Below are 15,002 nucleotides of genomic sequence, written 5' to 3'. Positions count from 1 at the left end.
GTGATGTTGCGCATTCATTGAACTTTTGACAATAGAAAAGTTGAGGCAAGTTTGCCGACGACCCCACTGTTAATTCGATCTGACGCTAACCTAAATTGGCAATACTCCCATCCATCCATTGCCGAAGCGAGTTCGTTCGCCTTCATCCACCCGGGCTGCAAAAGATCAAAGATTCCTACATTACCCATATTCTCTCACCCGCCTTCAACCTGGGCTTCTTTTCTCATCATTCCATCCTTGCGCTTTCCTGTTCACCAATATTCTTGATTCTGAAAGCAACATACCGCCAACATGGGATGGTTTTGGGCTGATCAACCAAAGTCGGTTGCGCCGCACCCAATCCCCAAATCTGGCGCCACTCCTCCGGTATGATATAGCCCATTGTCCTTCTTAGGATGGTCTGAAGGAGTCTTACATGACTGACAATTCTCCCGCAGCCAGCATGTCCTATGCACGAGAAGAACGTGACCTCTCCTACACCTACACCTTCTGCATGCCCTGTTAAATCCACCAACCATCCCCTCTTCAATCAACCGTCACCACCAAATGCACAGCAATCCTCTCCACCAGCAGAAGCCCCTCGATCAGAATCTCAATCAACCCTCTCCAAACTCAACCCTCTGAACTACATGCCAAACCTCAGCAACGCCCGACCAGCCGACTCACCACAATCCATCTCCCTACCACTTTCTCGCGAATCCAGCTCTATCCCCCGAGGAGACTCGGACTCGAACTGGGAATACCCTTCCCCTCAACAGATGTACAACGCCATGCTGCGCAAGGGATACAACGACACACCCGCAGATGCAGTGGAATCGATGGTTGCCGTACACAATTTTCTAAATGAAGGCGCTTGGGTCGAGATCCAGACTTGGGAACGCATTTTCTCACCTGGCCTATCTCAAGCCTGGACGACCTGTCTATCTGGCGAAGAGGGCATTGCTCGCGAACAAGCCAAGCGCGACTTCCTTGCCGCACGTCGCGAAGCGTTGAATCTGCCTCCAGCGGAGGATCCTCTTCCGCAACCCAGACTGCTCCGCTTCCAAGGTCGACCGCAGGAACCGACGCCCAAGGCTCGTATCTTGACATATTTGGGACAGATGTTCCCGAATTCATTTGGGAATGAACCGCCATTCGACCGTCATGACTGGTATGTGGCTCGACAACGGCCGGATGGGTCGGTCAAGGAAGTCAGATATGTGATTGATTACTACTCGGGTGGGGTGCAAAGTACGGGTGAACCGGTGTTTTATCTCGACATCCGGCCGGCTTTGGACACGCCCACGGCTGCTGCAGAGAGAATAATGCGATGGGGTGGCGACGTGTGGCACCGAGCCAGCGGCGCATCTGTCAGGGCGGAAGCAGCTAAGAAGGCTGCCGAGGAAAAGTCGTCGGGCAAATCATGATTGACCACGCTTATCTGATACTGCCGTATTTTCAGTCTTGGTTGATTGCCAGTGTACGCGATAGGTTATGTTAGGTATGCAGCTATGATCCACATCCGAGTGTTTCATCTTTTGAGGTTAGGAATTATGAGGTATTATGGGGAATCAGCTCTGTATGTATACGCTGATTGATGGATGGATTGAGATGCAGGGCATAGTATTGCACTATTGGTTCCCCACTCTAGTATAATGTATCATGATTTGGTATATACGGATGGACAGACACATCCATTACATCTCATCTTTCTTTTTGACCATGGTCGAGCAGCAAGAGACACTTTTCTCTCGCATCCATGGCCAAACAATAGGACCAAGGCTATACAGACTCGTCCCAAATGCCCCTCCAAAGCTTAGCTTGGGTGCGAGGCATGTACAAATAGCCGGCAACAGTGGCCTCGACGTCTTCCCAAGTGAGGAGCCACAGGTCGTGCGTCATACGCCGCAGCAATGACGCGAAAAATTGCTGTTCTGGTTGATGGAGGCTGCGTTGCACAAAGATGAACAGAGCCCACACCACGGCCGACATTTCATTAACTCCTGGGTGTCGCCGTTCGCGCCGCCATCTCTCGATTGCCTGTTTCTGGTGCTGAGTTGACGCGCGCCCATTGCCGGAAGACGGTAGGATCGTATGAGGAAGAATCGAGCAGAGGCCAAGGCCGGCGAGACGAATAACGTCTTCTAATGGTGGAATCGTCGGGTGCGCATGTGCTTGTGTGCTCGAGGAGGAGCGACACTTGTATGTTTTGCCGGTCTCGTACACGTAGTTGACGTAGTCATACTCCAGTTCGATGGCCTTGCGATTGAGAATCCGGTTCTCCACTGCTGTCAGGCGGCGGGGGTGGACGGCGACATAGTCGCATAGGCTGAACAGGTCTTGATGAAGCAACAGGAGCTGCCTAAGCTTGTCGCTCAGCCCCTCGACGTGGGTGAAGGCTGAATTCAGGCGGTGAGGATCAGCTCTGTGGTTGGGGAGGGTCTTGTCGAGCAGGTCCTGGGGCATGTCTTGTCGGTCCCAGGGAATGGTGAGACACGGCTGGCATAAAATGGCGGTCGCGATCTTGACATTGGTGATGGGCACCCACTCTTGGATGCCGCTGAGCTCCGGGTTGGATGCTAGCATTGATGCTACGCCCTGTAGATGGATCTTGGCCTCTTGGAAGTTTCCCACCACGGTGGCGGTCGACACCAGTCCAAAGCACGCTTCTAGTAAGTACTGGTCGACTTTTGCCCGGGTCTGGACCGCGTTCCGCACGGCGACGATGGCTTCATGCTTGACTCGTTTGTATTCCGGGTCCGTGATAAGGTCGTCGTGATTGATGGATGAGGGAGCCAAGTCCTTGTGCAGGCCATGAAATATGGCTCGATGGGCAGCCACAGTCGCCATGAACCCTAGAAAGACTGGTGGACTTGAGATTTTGCTTTGAAGAACAATGCCTTGCCGAGCCAGCTTTTGCGGGTGGGATAGCGTTTCGACCGAAAACGTTATAGGCAGAAGGGTATCGAAACCTGCGAAGTGCCATATTAGCCACCATGGAGATTCAAGGATGGTATCTTTTCGACCTACAATACGTCAAGAGACGTTCCAGAGCCTTGTGCGAGACTCGACCGGACGGTAGGGTCTGGAACGGGTCGAATTCGTGCACAGCTGGGCTGCTATGTAAGGAGATGCGTCGAATCGGACTTGGTCTCACAGTGGTGGATTCAGAGAGCCGCCGTGCTGGTGGCAAGAGCGCCATCTGATCACTTGGTTCTTCTTTGATCGAGGCGGGCGAAAGACTGACAGGTTCATCTTTGATGGCAAAGTCGGAGCGTTCGGTTGGGGATTTGATGACTTGGGTACTTGTAGTCCGCTTGGGGAGCTCACGTCCGGTGGGCCGTTTCTTTCCTTGGGCGAGTTCCTCCTTGCGGACCCTCTGCATGACATGGGAACGAATTGCATGGCGTTGTTCAGTATTGCTGATCTTGCGGTGAGTCAGAGAGACCAGGTCGTCGGCCTGGTTGACGAACGTAAAGTTGCCCGGAGTGGAGGGGCCAGCGACAGGAAGTTGAGTCTGGGAGTCGTTGGCTAGTATAGCATTGGTGAGGTTAGTCGTAGAGATGGGATAGTATGGGGAAAGTGGAGGAGGAAGAGGTGGTGGTGGTGGTTTTAGAGAGAGGAGAGCAGTTCTCACCTTTTTCTTGGCCATCAGGGAGGAGCATCTTCCCACCACATTGTCCACAAACGAGTGAGCGACTGTATGTGGTTGAAGTTGCTCAACAGACCAAAGGAAAAAACCGGTCGGTCGTCGATGAGCTTCAGTAACGAGTGTGAAACGGCTGGTAGTTTGGACCAAGACTATGGACAAGACATATCGACTTCAGACGGGTGATGGTGCTGGGGACTAGTAAAGACAGGAAGAGCGTCACGAGGTTAGCGAAAGTTCTGGGGTTGTAGAGAGAAAAGAGGAAGGAGCGAGCTGTATCATGCCCAACAACAGGGAAATCAAAAGATCAAGTAAAAGGTATCAAAGACGACGAGGGTGCCTTGTCTCGTGGCTCCTGGCCGTGGGGAGAAGAGTCGATAGTTGGGACACGGATCAAGCTAATGTTCTTTTGTGGAACGTGGCAAGGATCATGTGTGTATGCGTGGGTGTGGAAGATTGGAAGATGGCGTGGGCAGAAGAAGTGTGAAGCTTCGGTCAAGGTTTGAGTTTGGACCTTTTTGGGGTAGGATCAATGAGAACAAGGGCAGGCACGTTGTACTTATTTTCGTACAGAATCATTGTTAAGAGATGGGATGGCGTGGATGCGCACTGATGAACTAAGGTGGTTATGGCCTGGCTTTGAGGTATGAGCTGCAGGCCGGATGGGTCTGATGTTCACAATAACACAATAAACATGTAGATCATAGGTTGATGCATTTACCATCTCATCATGTGCAGACCAGTGTACTTAGTACTTTGAGTCGACTGATTTATTATTAGGCGTTTGAAGTACTTAGTGCGGTGTGCGAGTGCCGTGTCTCTCTGGCGGCTCTTGAGAGGCAAAAGCCGCAAGGCCATAGGAAGCCAAATGTGGGCGATACTTTGATAGTACCACCTCCCGGAAGTCAATTCTGCCACCAGAGGCGACACCCAAACCGCCAACCACCAGTCAACCCATGGAAGCCCAATACGGGCGCTCAGGTCGACGGTGGTTGCTTCAGACTCCAACATCTTCACGGTCAATGAGTTGTCTGCAGAATCCATGGGCCTGGGCCTCTCGGCATCTTCATGCTGCAAGGTCTGGTTGACCACAGGAAGGCTGCAGCTTGCAGGTTGCAGGGCTAGTCCCGGGTTGGAAGTGCAGAAGATGACACAGTTATTATGCATACCTATGGACTGATGTACCCGCAAGCATGTTGCCTCCTGCTGGTCCAGGGCACAAGGGCACAAGGGGTTACTGGAGCTCCAACAGACCCAGCCCTAGCCTTGAATTATAGGTCTCCTCGAACCACCATCTCCTGTCCTGTAGCAGACATAAACTTTCTTGTTATAGTAGGCGAGGAACTCTGACTTTATGTAAGGACGGCAAAGCAATGTCTTATTTTTAGGTAGTCAGTACGGACCATTGAGACGGTTAGAGGGAATGGAGGGCCCGAGGGTAACCGGCTTTTCCCTTAAGAACAGTTAAACTACGGAGTATATGCCTAGAACGAGGGGCGAGGGTGAGGGGCCGGCGGCTGAGGGTAGAGCGAAAGTACCTGAAGTAACTTTCCGACCTAAACCTTGTCGCCTGTACAACACAATTGCGTCGCCAGAGAATCAAAGATGAAGAGAATCAGAGTCCTTTACAGCAGTACCTAGGTACCTAGTAGGTAGGTAGTTGACAGGGAGAATTCCTCGAACTTACCATCGTATTGCCCAAAGGTTTGGACTCAACGCCCAAAGCCGCCACCATGCAAGTACATTCCTCCGTTGCGAGTACTGGCACCGCCCCTCCAGCCCTTCAGCTCGTGTCGTAATTCTAAATGTACTGCGCCTGTCAACACGAGCGCACAGACGAGACGCCATGCCACGAGGTGCATGCATTGTGACTGTACCACTGACACAGACTCATTCACCACGTTGAACTTCATTCAAGCATCGCCATTGGTTATTGTCTGATATCATCTTGTAATCATCACGAAAGTCGATTGGACATCTGCCAGACATACCGCCTCGATGCCTTTCTATCTGTCTTCCTCTAGACACATACTGAGGGTGGACAGGCTTACCCCAAGATGGCTTTGTCACCCTCAATGGCTCCAATATCTCAGTGATTTTCATGGCTATGATTCCATCCGCTCAGTCTCGCTGCCTTTACCATTTGCATTTTCCTACCGCCTTTCTCCGCCCTTTAACCATTCCAATCAACTCTGTGCTTCAAACAAAACTCCGCTAATTGATGCATGTGGCATGTACCCCCTTTCAATTGGTCAAGCAGTACAGACATGATCCCGTCGCCACCATCAATTGACGCCTCCAACACCGAGCGTGTGTAAAATGCTAGCCGTGACCAAGTCAAGGCGAGTCAGCACCCAAAATCTCTATCACATGGGTTGAATCATGTCATCATGCCCCTTGCGAGTCGTCAAAGAGTCTGGCCACCATGACATACAGCACCAGGCCACCTGCCATCAGCCATAGTTTGTTCTTGGATACCCAGCCCTGTCCTGCGTTTCGGGCGGCCTGACCACCTTGCACGACAGCCCCTACTCCGGCGCCACTTCCACCTAGTATTCGTCGTAGCGACAAAGTCTCGGGTGAGCACTGGATGTTCTCTCCTTCGGCGTCCGGAAGCATCTTGCCTGACGTAGGATCGATGCGATGTTCTGAAATCCAATTCCAGTTCTCCACATCCTCATCCGGCCATTCGGCTCGGAATTTGACCCCGCCGTCTCCTGCCTTAATGTTTCCTAGCCCTCTCGTCGTCGCCTGAACGCCTGGCACTGGCTTGGACGCCGAACCACCGCCTGTTGAGTTCCACCATCTTGACCGAGCCGCATGCCACTTTCGTTCTGCTACGGTGCCTCCGATACTGCCTGCCGTCATCTCCTCGCTGTTCATAAAAGACATGAGGCCAATCAAAATGGTCGACACTGACCAGGCCGGGTTGAAAGATTTTGGGTGGTAGTCACTGATACTCAAGCATAGTCTCGTCGACGTCTTAAATCGGCCACTGGGGGTGTGCATTCGAATGGCGGGAGGGGCAAAGGGATAGTCGGGAGGGAATGTCAAAGTGCCCCAGTATTGTCCCTCAGCGTAGGGTGTGTCTGGTGCACCGGTCAGGATGTAGTGCCATTCCAAGATGTTGGATTCAGACGGGTGTGCTGAGATCAGTGGCACCGGGCTGGTCTGTAGAGCCTGATATTCTCGTGTTAACCGCTTATACGCCGCCTTGGTCGCCATAGTGGGACAGGATGATGGGCTAAGGGGTGGCAGAGGTTCAGCGTTGAGAAAAGCGACAGGGAGAATGAGATTGACACGGCGATAGAATACTTATGATGAAATCCGAAAATAAAGTGTGATGGAATCCCGCTGCGCCAGGCAAAGCAAAGGTGTGAAGTCGTGGAGAACAAGAATAGGAAAGATGGGGAATGAGATCAAGACATGCGCAGTCTTCCGAGATGTTGAGGTGGAAACATTGACTCACCAATCACCATGAGTTCAACTCAATCTGACAACTGGGCAGCAGGCTTGGCACTCTGTTGTGAAGCCATCGGCCACCTTCCTCTACTCCGTACTGGCCTGGGGCAGTGGGCCCTATTACTGGAGATCTCTCAGACTCTCACCGAGAGACTCTGTCTCTTCTCTGTCTCTTCTCTACCAGTCTTGGCTTGGATCGATCGATATACCTACATTGCTACTTAGTACCTTCTTCGCCGTATTCGATTTAGGCGGTCCTGCCGTTTCAGGTGTAGTCAGGGCTGGGGGCGACGCCGCTGTTAACGTCTATGAAAACAAACTGCTTCGCCTTAGGCCTATCTCTAGGATCAAGCCTCAATAACTTGAGCAAAAAGGTCTTGTCTTCCTTGGAAACCTCTCGCTCGGTAATACGTCCAAAAGATTTCATCTTCTCGGGGTTGACCAAAACATTATCTTACTTGATATCTATGTGAGAGCCAATCGGGCACCTCGCAAGCTGGAGGATGTACAAACAACAGACCTGTGTGAACATAATGCTCCTAGTGCAACACTTTTAGGGCCTCGAGAACATTTTTGGCAACGTACTTGATTTCGGACTTAGTGAGCCGTTGGGATGCAGACGCTCTCCGGAGATCGTCATCGAGATGTCTTAGTACGAGTGCTGGAGTATTGGGACGGTCATGTATCTCATCAATCTGAGACCGGAGCTACGAAGTCCTGGTTTGAAAGCGTTTGAGGACTGCCCCCTCATTGTCGAGACGAAAGTGTTGAACGCTTTTGATAGCAACGATCTCCTCACTGTAGCTCCTACGAAATCAAGATCAGTCAAGAGAACAGTAAGGGCCAAGGCAACATACGTTGCCAGCCAGATGGTTTCATGTAGTTGCTTTTGGACTATATAAGTGCCGGCACTACCACTCAGTAGTTGGCCTACATGAAATAGAGAAGTCATTAAGATTTCTGTAGAGACTACGAGATTTTCACCTGGAACATATCATGGGTATCGACTGCTAGCAGTCTGCTAATTATCCCTCTTTGGTTGAGTGTAACGCCACGCGTCAAACATGTGTGAATATCCTCGTTCACAATACTTATGTCAGTATGTGAGGTTTATAGATATACTCAACTAGACGTCTCCGTTTTATAAAGAGTGACACCATTGTTTGATTTTGTGATTCTTTATCAGACTATGATGACACGCGACATCCTTCTCACGTGATTGTTGTACAAGCTACGACGAGGCTAGTTGATCGGAATACCTTCCTGGTGTAGGCCGCTCCTCCTGGCCAGACCAGCTTAGCATACTGCCCCATAACAAAATGATTCTCGAACGGACCTGATGCCGTATAGCTCCATGCTCCTCCTGCACATGCCCAGGTGCTGATCACCAGCCCGTCGGTCTTCATGGCCTCTTCTCCCATCCCGGCACCTCCTCCGCCGCCTTCAGAGCCAGTTCCTGAAGCTGTTCCTGAAGAGCGCATCTTTGACTTGCTGAAGCAGGCCGATCCCCAAGAGCTTGAGCGGAGACAAGCCGCAATCAACGACAAGATTCACAAAACCTTTCAGCTCAGCCAGATGAGACTTGCCGAGTTGATTGACCAGAATAGCACGCTTCCCACTACTGTCGCCTCTGTCACCGTTCTTGGAGCCCCCAACACCCGCCATGGCTTTCTCAAACGACTCATAAATCCTCTGCTCAGTGCCAATCGAGATCGCCCTTACACCCAGTCTGAGTTGATCCACGAAATTTCCCTCACTGCCCAGAAGCTCAGAAAGTTCGGTATGAGGCTCTCAAGCTTGAAAACGTGCGACTGCTAACTTAGTCCTTTAGGCATATATCACGAACCAATCTCCGTCCATCTCGACAAGCCATCCAAAACTGATCCTTCCACCACACCTACCGATGTTGCCGTGTACTACTCTGTCAAGGAAAGAAGCCGGATATTTGCAAAGACAGGGACAGATCTTGGTAATGCTGAAGGTTCGGCCTATGCCAATGTTCAGTGGAGGAACGTCCTGGGCGGCGCAGAAACCTTGGACGTGAATGCCTCGATAGGCACAAAGACGCGATCTTCATACTCGGCAACCATTGATACCCCAATCCTGAGCGACCCAGATTTTCGCTTTCAGGTCGGTGGTGTCCAGAGCGCCACACAGAAAGTTTTTGCGAGCCACGAAGAAGTGCTCAAAGGAGGTTGGACCAAGCTACGGTGGCTGACGGCGAATGGATCTTCACATGAACTTGGCTACAATGGATTCTGGCGACAAGTCACGGGTCTCGCGCAGAATGCTTCACCTACCATCAAGAACGAAGCCGGGGACTCGGTCAAGAGTAGTATATCCCACACTTGGACGACAGATCGCAGAGACAACCCGCAATTACCGTCCCGAGGCTATTATGCGAAGACGGCCTCTGAACTCGCAGGATGGGGTCCGTTACGGGGAGACGTGGCATTTTTCAAGACCGAGGCAGAGACACAAACTGCAATCCCAATTCCTTTCCCTGGAATCAGAGGTGATAGTGGAATCAGCTTCACGACAGGTCTTCGTGCAGGACTGTTGTACCCATTGGCGTTGGGCTCCAACCCCAACCCTGAGCTTTCGAGAGTGAACGATCGTTTCCAGTTGGGAGGTCCCACAGATGTGCGAGGTTTCCGATTATCAGGTCTGGGCCCTCACGACGGTCCTGACGCTGTGGGAGGGGATTTGTACGCAGCAGGAAGCGCGAACCTGTTCCTACCGTTGCCAAAAGTTGGCAAAGACAAACCACTTCGATTTCAAGCGTTTGTCAACGGAGGTCGGCTCCTTGCCATCCGGAATCCAAATCAAGATGGCCCTTTGACGAGTAGCCAAGTGAAGCAAGGCGTGTCGGACGCCATCACAGAGCTTGGAAACGGACTCCCCAGTGTATCTGCAGGGGTGGGACTAGTATACGCTCATCCTGTGGCTCGATTTGAGCTCAACTTCTCTCTGCCGCTGGTCATCCGAAAGCATGAAGAAGCCAGGAAAGGGGTTTCTTTCGGAATTGGCATCAATTTCCTGTAGAAGTAGATAAAAGGCAGGCAGGCAGTTGTCAACAGCAAATAATTACGAAGACCATGTCGGTATTGAGGCGATGTGCATACAGTTGCAGAGTTGCAAGAGTTGCGTTGTTGGTGGGGATGACATGGAGGAGTGGCCAGTTGTTCAAAGTTTCCAATTATATTCCACGTATTTTGTAACTGGACACTCCAACTTCGACCCAAGACATCTGCAACTAGTAATATTATGAATTAGGTACACATCTACTACTTTCCACAGTCATCACCATAAGTTTCTGATCTCTGGACTCCTCCGTCACCAACATCACTCGTTCGAATCTCGCATCCCACATTCCCACGGGGAATTTCAACGTCCTTTGTTGGGGTTTCCAGGGCCGTCGCAAGTGCATCAGCAGACCACCACCTTCGTCGCGTAGCAGCCTGCGCAGCCATTACACATCTCACACATTGACTACACCTCACCTCTGACGGGCTCCGGGGGCCGCACCGTCACCCTCACCTTGACCCTCATCCTCTCCTTCACCTTCGCATCATGTCATACTACAACCAACCATACGGCCAAGGAGCTGCAGGCGGCAGCGGCGCCGCCAACCTTCAATTCTACCCCTCGTCATACACAAACGTGTCTGGCCACACCACACCATCACAAGCCTCCTACGGTGGCTATGGAGGAAGCAGCAGCGCGTCAGCATACCCTGGGTACGGAGCAGGAGGATCAGCGGCCTTTGGTGGTCCTGCTGGCGTCAGTGGGCGAATGGGCGACTCTGGCGGTTTAAGAACAGGTTGGCTTGCTGCCTTTGGCACAGAGGGCTATGATGGTGAACCTGGATTGATGGAAGAGCTGGGCTTTAACTTTGGACACATCAAGACAAAGGTAAGGATGAAGAAAACAACCCGTTTCTCCAGCGGGCATCAGTACCCTGCGAATGGCTACCTTCGTAACCGTGTGAACGATTCATGTGGCTGACCTCTTCCATCTGTTGGTGTCGATATAGACCGTTGCAGTACTCAATCCTTGGACGAAACCCTCACCTCATATCATGGACGACAGCGATCTCTACGGCGGATTGCTCTTCCTCGTACTATACGGCACATTTCTAGCCTTGTCCGGCAAGTTCTTCTACGGCTATATCTATGGCATCGCACTTTTCGGATCTGTCGCTCTCCACTGGATGTTTGCACTCATGACACCACCACTGGATCCCAATGAAACAGATCCAATCTCTCAAGCCCCGCCTGACCATACGAATCCTCATCAGACACGGACAGGCGGTCATTTCTCTAGTACCTTGACCTACTCGAGGAGTGCCAGTGTGTTGGGATATTGTTTCCTGCCTTTGGTCTTTACGGCTTTGTTCGGCGTGGCTTTGCCCATGGACACAGCTGTAGGATATGCTACCACGGCAGCGGCCGTTGGGTGGTGTACCTTCTCCAGCTCTGGCATGTTTGTCAGTGTTGGTAGGATGAAGGGCATGCGTGGCTTGGTGGCCTATCCTTTGGCATTGTTCTACGTTGGCTTTGGCATCATGGGCATCTTTTCTTCCAGAGGGAGCGGCGCTCTAGCGGGCAAGGTCTTGTGATGATCATGTGACCAGAAAGGCAAACGAAAATGAACCGTTTTTGTCAACCCCGTTTCAGCCTCGTCGTCTGGCTTGAAGCTGAACGACCACCACCAGGGGTCTGACCAGAACCCAGATTCTGTGTGGTATGGCATGCGATTGCAGATGAGATGCAGGGACTCAATCTCGCTCGCTGGTCAGGCTATTTTTGGTCTTGCCACAGATTACACCTGGACTTCTCCCTTGCGTTATAAAGCAGGATGATCCACCTACCCTCGATGTGTATCTCCTCAGGCACGCGAGGATGATCCTCTAACTGCCCCTGCGCTTCGAGGTGGGATCGTCCTATGCAGGTGCAACCAAGGTTGGGAACAGATCCATTGAAATCGTAGGGACAATGCAAGGCTGACTATGACCGGTGTCTAAACCTGCAACGGACTTACCATCTACTATACAAAAGATAGATAGTTATCCAAGATGACGATTGCAAAGATTGAAAAGACATTTTCAGTTCCCCAATACCTGCATGTCTGAGTCATGGAAGATAAATTACCGGGAATTGTTTATGGAGCTTTTTACATATGTATGGGATAGCACAATAAGGAGAGATGCCGCCAGAACCTTTTAGGTAGTGTGGTGGTCCTCCAATCCAATTCCACTAGCGGACTTGTCCACTTGTCCCTGACTTTCGGCCAGTTTATTATTCAACAGTTACACACGGGATGCTTTGATATTTGACACCATCGTGAGCACGAATTCATGAGGCGAAACTTCTTCTTATAGCACTTACTGTCTTCACTTATTCTTAACAAGCTGTTTATCGTTAGTGGCTTTGGAGATGGAGTTCTATGGTATGAGTGGTGAACGGTTGGGGACAATTGGCCAAACAAAGCCTCCTTCTCCCTCTCCTGCTACCACGGCCGTTTTGCCTCAATGGAAAAAGGACTTTCTACAAAAGCCGTCGATATCGGTCCGCAAAGGGATTGCTTGGGTGAGTTAGTTGGATTTTTATTGTCGTCATCATTACCTTTATTACGACTCTTTCGCTTGGAAATGGGAGTGGGATGTTTCATTGATCGATGGCCGAAGATCGGTGATACCGCCCCTTTGCTTGGTACCAATTTGGGACGCAGCTGAACTTTCATTAAGTGGATGGAAGTGGAGGCTTGGAACATGATGGTGCTGATACGCGATGCGAGAAGACCTGCTGACCTATGAGTTGGCGACAGGGCTACAGTCCGCCATATGAAGACACGTCAACTCTGGTGCTGACCTCTCATAAAGGCGATTTCGTCGACATTCGCTTCCCTGTTACACCTGAACCTGGTCGTCCCCTGACGTCAAACCCTTCATTCTGGGCATTTTCCGGTCAATCGCATACAACATTTGACGAGGAGGCGCATGGGGTGACCATGCCATACTCGGCACACGCCGTTTTTAATCACGTTATCGATTCAAAAGGACCAGGGATCAGTGACGAGGGAGACATGTTTCTTCTCCCCAATGGCGATTGCATCGAGGTCGGCATGATGCAGAATCCTAGTACGGGAAAAGAACAGCTCTACAAAGAGTATTGGACCGGGCCACCGGCTGAATCTGGGAATGATGATGGCCCTCGTGTTAGGCGGTCACCGTGCGTGGTTGCTAAAACCGTAGCGTCGACTCCAGAGGTGGGTGTGGTACGAAACGGGCGCGGAGCTGTCATTCGCATCGGGGATTATTGTCAGGGGATCCTGCAGAGGGACGACGTCAATGGTCAGCTCTTGACCTTGGTTGAGAGATGGTCAAACGCCCCCGACGGGTCCAATGCCGCCGTGCGGCATGCCGAGTCGACAGTCAACGAGGTGAGTGGCGCGCGGTGGATCAAAGACTGGCGAAGCAATACAGTCGCCGATATGCAACATGACTCCGCGATTCCTTCAATTTGGATATGTGGTGATGGTCATAAGGTTGGTGATGAAATTGTGGTCGATGGGGTCACGTGGAGAGTCGTCGAGGTCGAAAATTGAGAAGGGCAAGGAGCCAGCAAGACATGGTCTTGTACAGGGGACTACCGAGTACATTTCGGATGGTTGGTGTCGTTGAACTTGGTCTGCAAGGTTTCTAAAACGGCAACAGCATCGATCGAAGTGCTTGGTAATAGCTTGACGGACAAACCGAGGCACAGCTGATAAGGCTGGCTCGGTCAAGATGAATCCACAACCATATTGAGGCTGCCTGTATCTGATACGACATGTGCAAGTCCGTGGGCACCGGGGCAGATCGGACTCGATGGATGTGCCAGGGGATGTTGATATCCCTATCAACACGTGATACAAGATCCGGCATGCTGGAACAATTGTATCCAGGAGCGGGGCAAGGATTCATTCCACGCACAAACAGTGACCAGGGTAGGAAGAGCCGGCGAGGAAGACAATGACATGACTTTCTCTACACAGGAGGAACTTGCGCGTGTGAAGGTATGATAGGGCATACCCAAAGCGAAGATGAGGGGTCGCGGGAGCGTGGGATGAGCATGTCGTGGAACCGGATTCCCAAATTCCGAGACAAAAGCCGTGGCCCCCAGAACCCGGCGATATTACAACAGGATGATATTGATGCCATGGGTGCCTTGTGGGACTGTTACAAGACTGAGCCGTTGGGACTCTGGGATTATGGTTTTGGAAGAGCAAACACGATGATTGGCGAATCGTCCTCTTGAAGGGGATCGACACTCGAGACGCTCTGGCGGGATCAGCAGATTATCGCCGGCTTCCAGAAGACAGGCAAATAAGACAGGCACATACGCATATGGAGACTGCTCCGAGGTGCCTGGGGTGCCTGATACAGGATTCGTCTTGGGGGGCGCTGGCCATGGTCCATTGATACGGATTTATTTTACTTCCTGGTTCCTGGTCGCTTGTCATCAGTGGTTCCTGCTCCAGACATCTATCACTGCCTTCCGAGAGTTATTAGAGTCCAACCTTTTAGTGTGGCCGAGGATTAGCCTGCGACCAATCTTGTGCTGGGTGTCAATTCTGCCTAAACTGAAAGCCCCAGTGAACCCCTTAGGCCGAGAGGCGCCAAAGCCACGCTGACCTCCAGACCTGGGGCAGCCCCACGACGTGGATTCTGAACAGGCGCTGGCCCGAGTTTCTGAGGCCCTCGGCCCCCCTCGGCGCACCCGTAGGCCCTTAGGCTCCGTGCGTACCCTCACTCCAGGTAGGGTTTCTTGCGACCTCCACACTCATCGACTCACCAACTACTCCGTGGGTAGACCATCTGGTGCTTTGTACCTCGTCTGTCCAATTTGCCCTTGAATCTGCTGTGATC

The 15,002-nt window shown here is 51.6% G+C and overlaps 6 protein-coding genes across 6 annotated transcripts; 4 read left to right on the top strand and 2 right to left on the bottom strand.

Moving 5' to 3' along the window:
• The first annotated feature begins 166 nt into the window (after positions 1 to 166).
• Positions 167 to 1,674, top strand: PV10_07023 (uncharacterized protein). The gene is made up of 2 exons (XM_016371879.1): positions 167 to 366; positions 438 to 1,674. Exons 1-2 carry the CDS (start codon positions 292 to 294, stop codon positions 1,404 to 1,406), a joined length of 1,044 nt encoding a protein of 347 aa, XP_016221211.1. The 5' UTR covers positions 167 to 291; the 3' UTR covers positions 1,407 to 1,674.
• On the bottom strand, positions 1,540 to 4,184 carry PV10_07022 (uncharacterized protein). Its single transcript, XM_016371878.1, has 3 exons — positions 3,617 to 4,184; positions 3,010 to 3,510; positions 1,540 to 2,951 (listed from the first exon to the last, which is right to left on the bottom strand). The coding sequence occupies exons 1-3, from the start codon at positions 3,642 to 3,644 to the stop codon at positions 1,762 to 1,764; spliced, it is 1,719 nt and encodes a 572-aa protein (XP_016221210.1). The 5' UTR covers positions 3,645 to 4,184; the 3' UTR covers positions 1,540 to 1,761.
• A 1,351-nt stretch (positions 4,185 to 5,535) lies between these two features.
• On the bottom strand, positions 5,536 to 7,021 carry PV10_07021 (uncharacterized protein). Its single transcript, XM_016371877.1, has one exon. The coding sequence runs from the start codon at positions 6,851 to 6,853 to the stop codon at positions 6,017 to 6,019; it is 837 nt and encodes a 278-aa protein (XP_016221209.1). The 5' UTR covers positions 6,854 to 7,021; the 3' UTR covers positions 5,536 to 6,016.
• Positions 7,022 to 8,429: 1,408 nt separating this feature from the next.
• On the top strand, positions 8,430 to 10,336 carry PV10_07020 (uncharacterized protein). The gene is made up of 2 exons (XM_016371876.1): positions 8,430 to 8,870; positions 8,922 to 10,336. Exons 1-2 carry the CDS (start codon positions 8,495 to 8,497, stop codon positions 10,133 to 10,135), a joined length of 1,590 nt encoding a protein of 529 aa, XP_016221208.1. The 5' UTR covers positions 8,430 to 8,494; the 3' UTR covers positions 10,136 to 10,336.
• A 39-nt stretch (positions 10,337 to 10,375) lies between these two features.
• Positions 10,376 to 12,285, top strand: PV10_07019 (uncharacterized protein). The gene is made up of 2 exons (XM_016371875.1): positions 10,376 to 11,005; positions 11,127 to 12,285. Exons 1-2 carry the CDS (start codon positions 10,664 to 10,666, stop codon positions 11,709 to 11,711), a joined length of 927 nt encoding a protein of 308 aa, XP_016221207.1. The 5' UTR covers positions 10,376 to 10,663; the 3' UTR covers positions 11,712 to 12,285.
• Positions 12,286 to 12,425: 140 nt separating this feature from the next.
• On the top strand, positions 12,426 to 14,488 carry PV10_07018 (uncharacterized protein). The gene is made up of 2 exons (XM_016371874.1): positions 12,426 to 12,681; positions 12,920 to 14,488. The coding sequence occupies exons 1-2, from the start codon at positions 12,529 to 12,531 to the stop codon at positions 13,697 to 13,699; spliced, it is 933 nt and encodes a 310-aa protein (XP_016221206.1). The 5' UTR covers positions 12,426 to 12,528; the 3' UTR covers positions 13,700 to 14,488.
• Positions 14,489 to 15,002: the final 514 nt, after the last annotated feature.

Source organism: Exophiala mesophila (assembly GCF_000836275.1).
Source record: "Exophiala mesophila strain CBS 40295 unplaced genomic scaffold supercont1.5, whole genome shotgun sequence".
In the NCBI taxonomy this organism is placed as follows: Eukaryota; Fungi; Ascomycota; class Eurotiomycetes; order Chaetothyriales; family Herpotrichiellaceae; genus Exophiala; species Exophiala mesophila.
The sequence above is the reverse complement of the archived record's forward strand: the minus strand, read 5'-3'. Positions and strand labels throughout refer to the sequence as shown.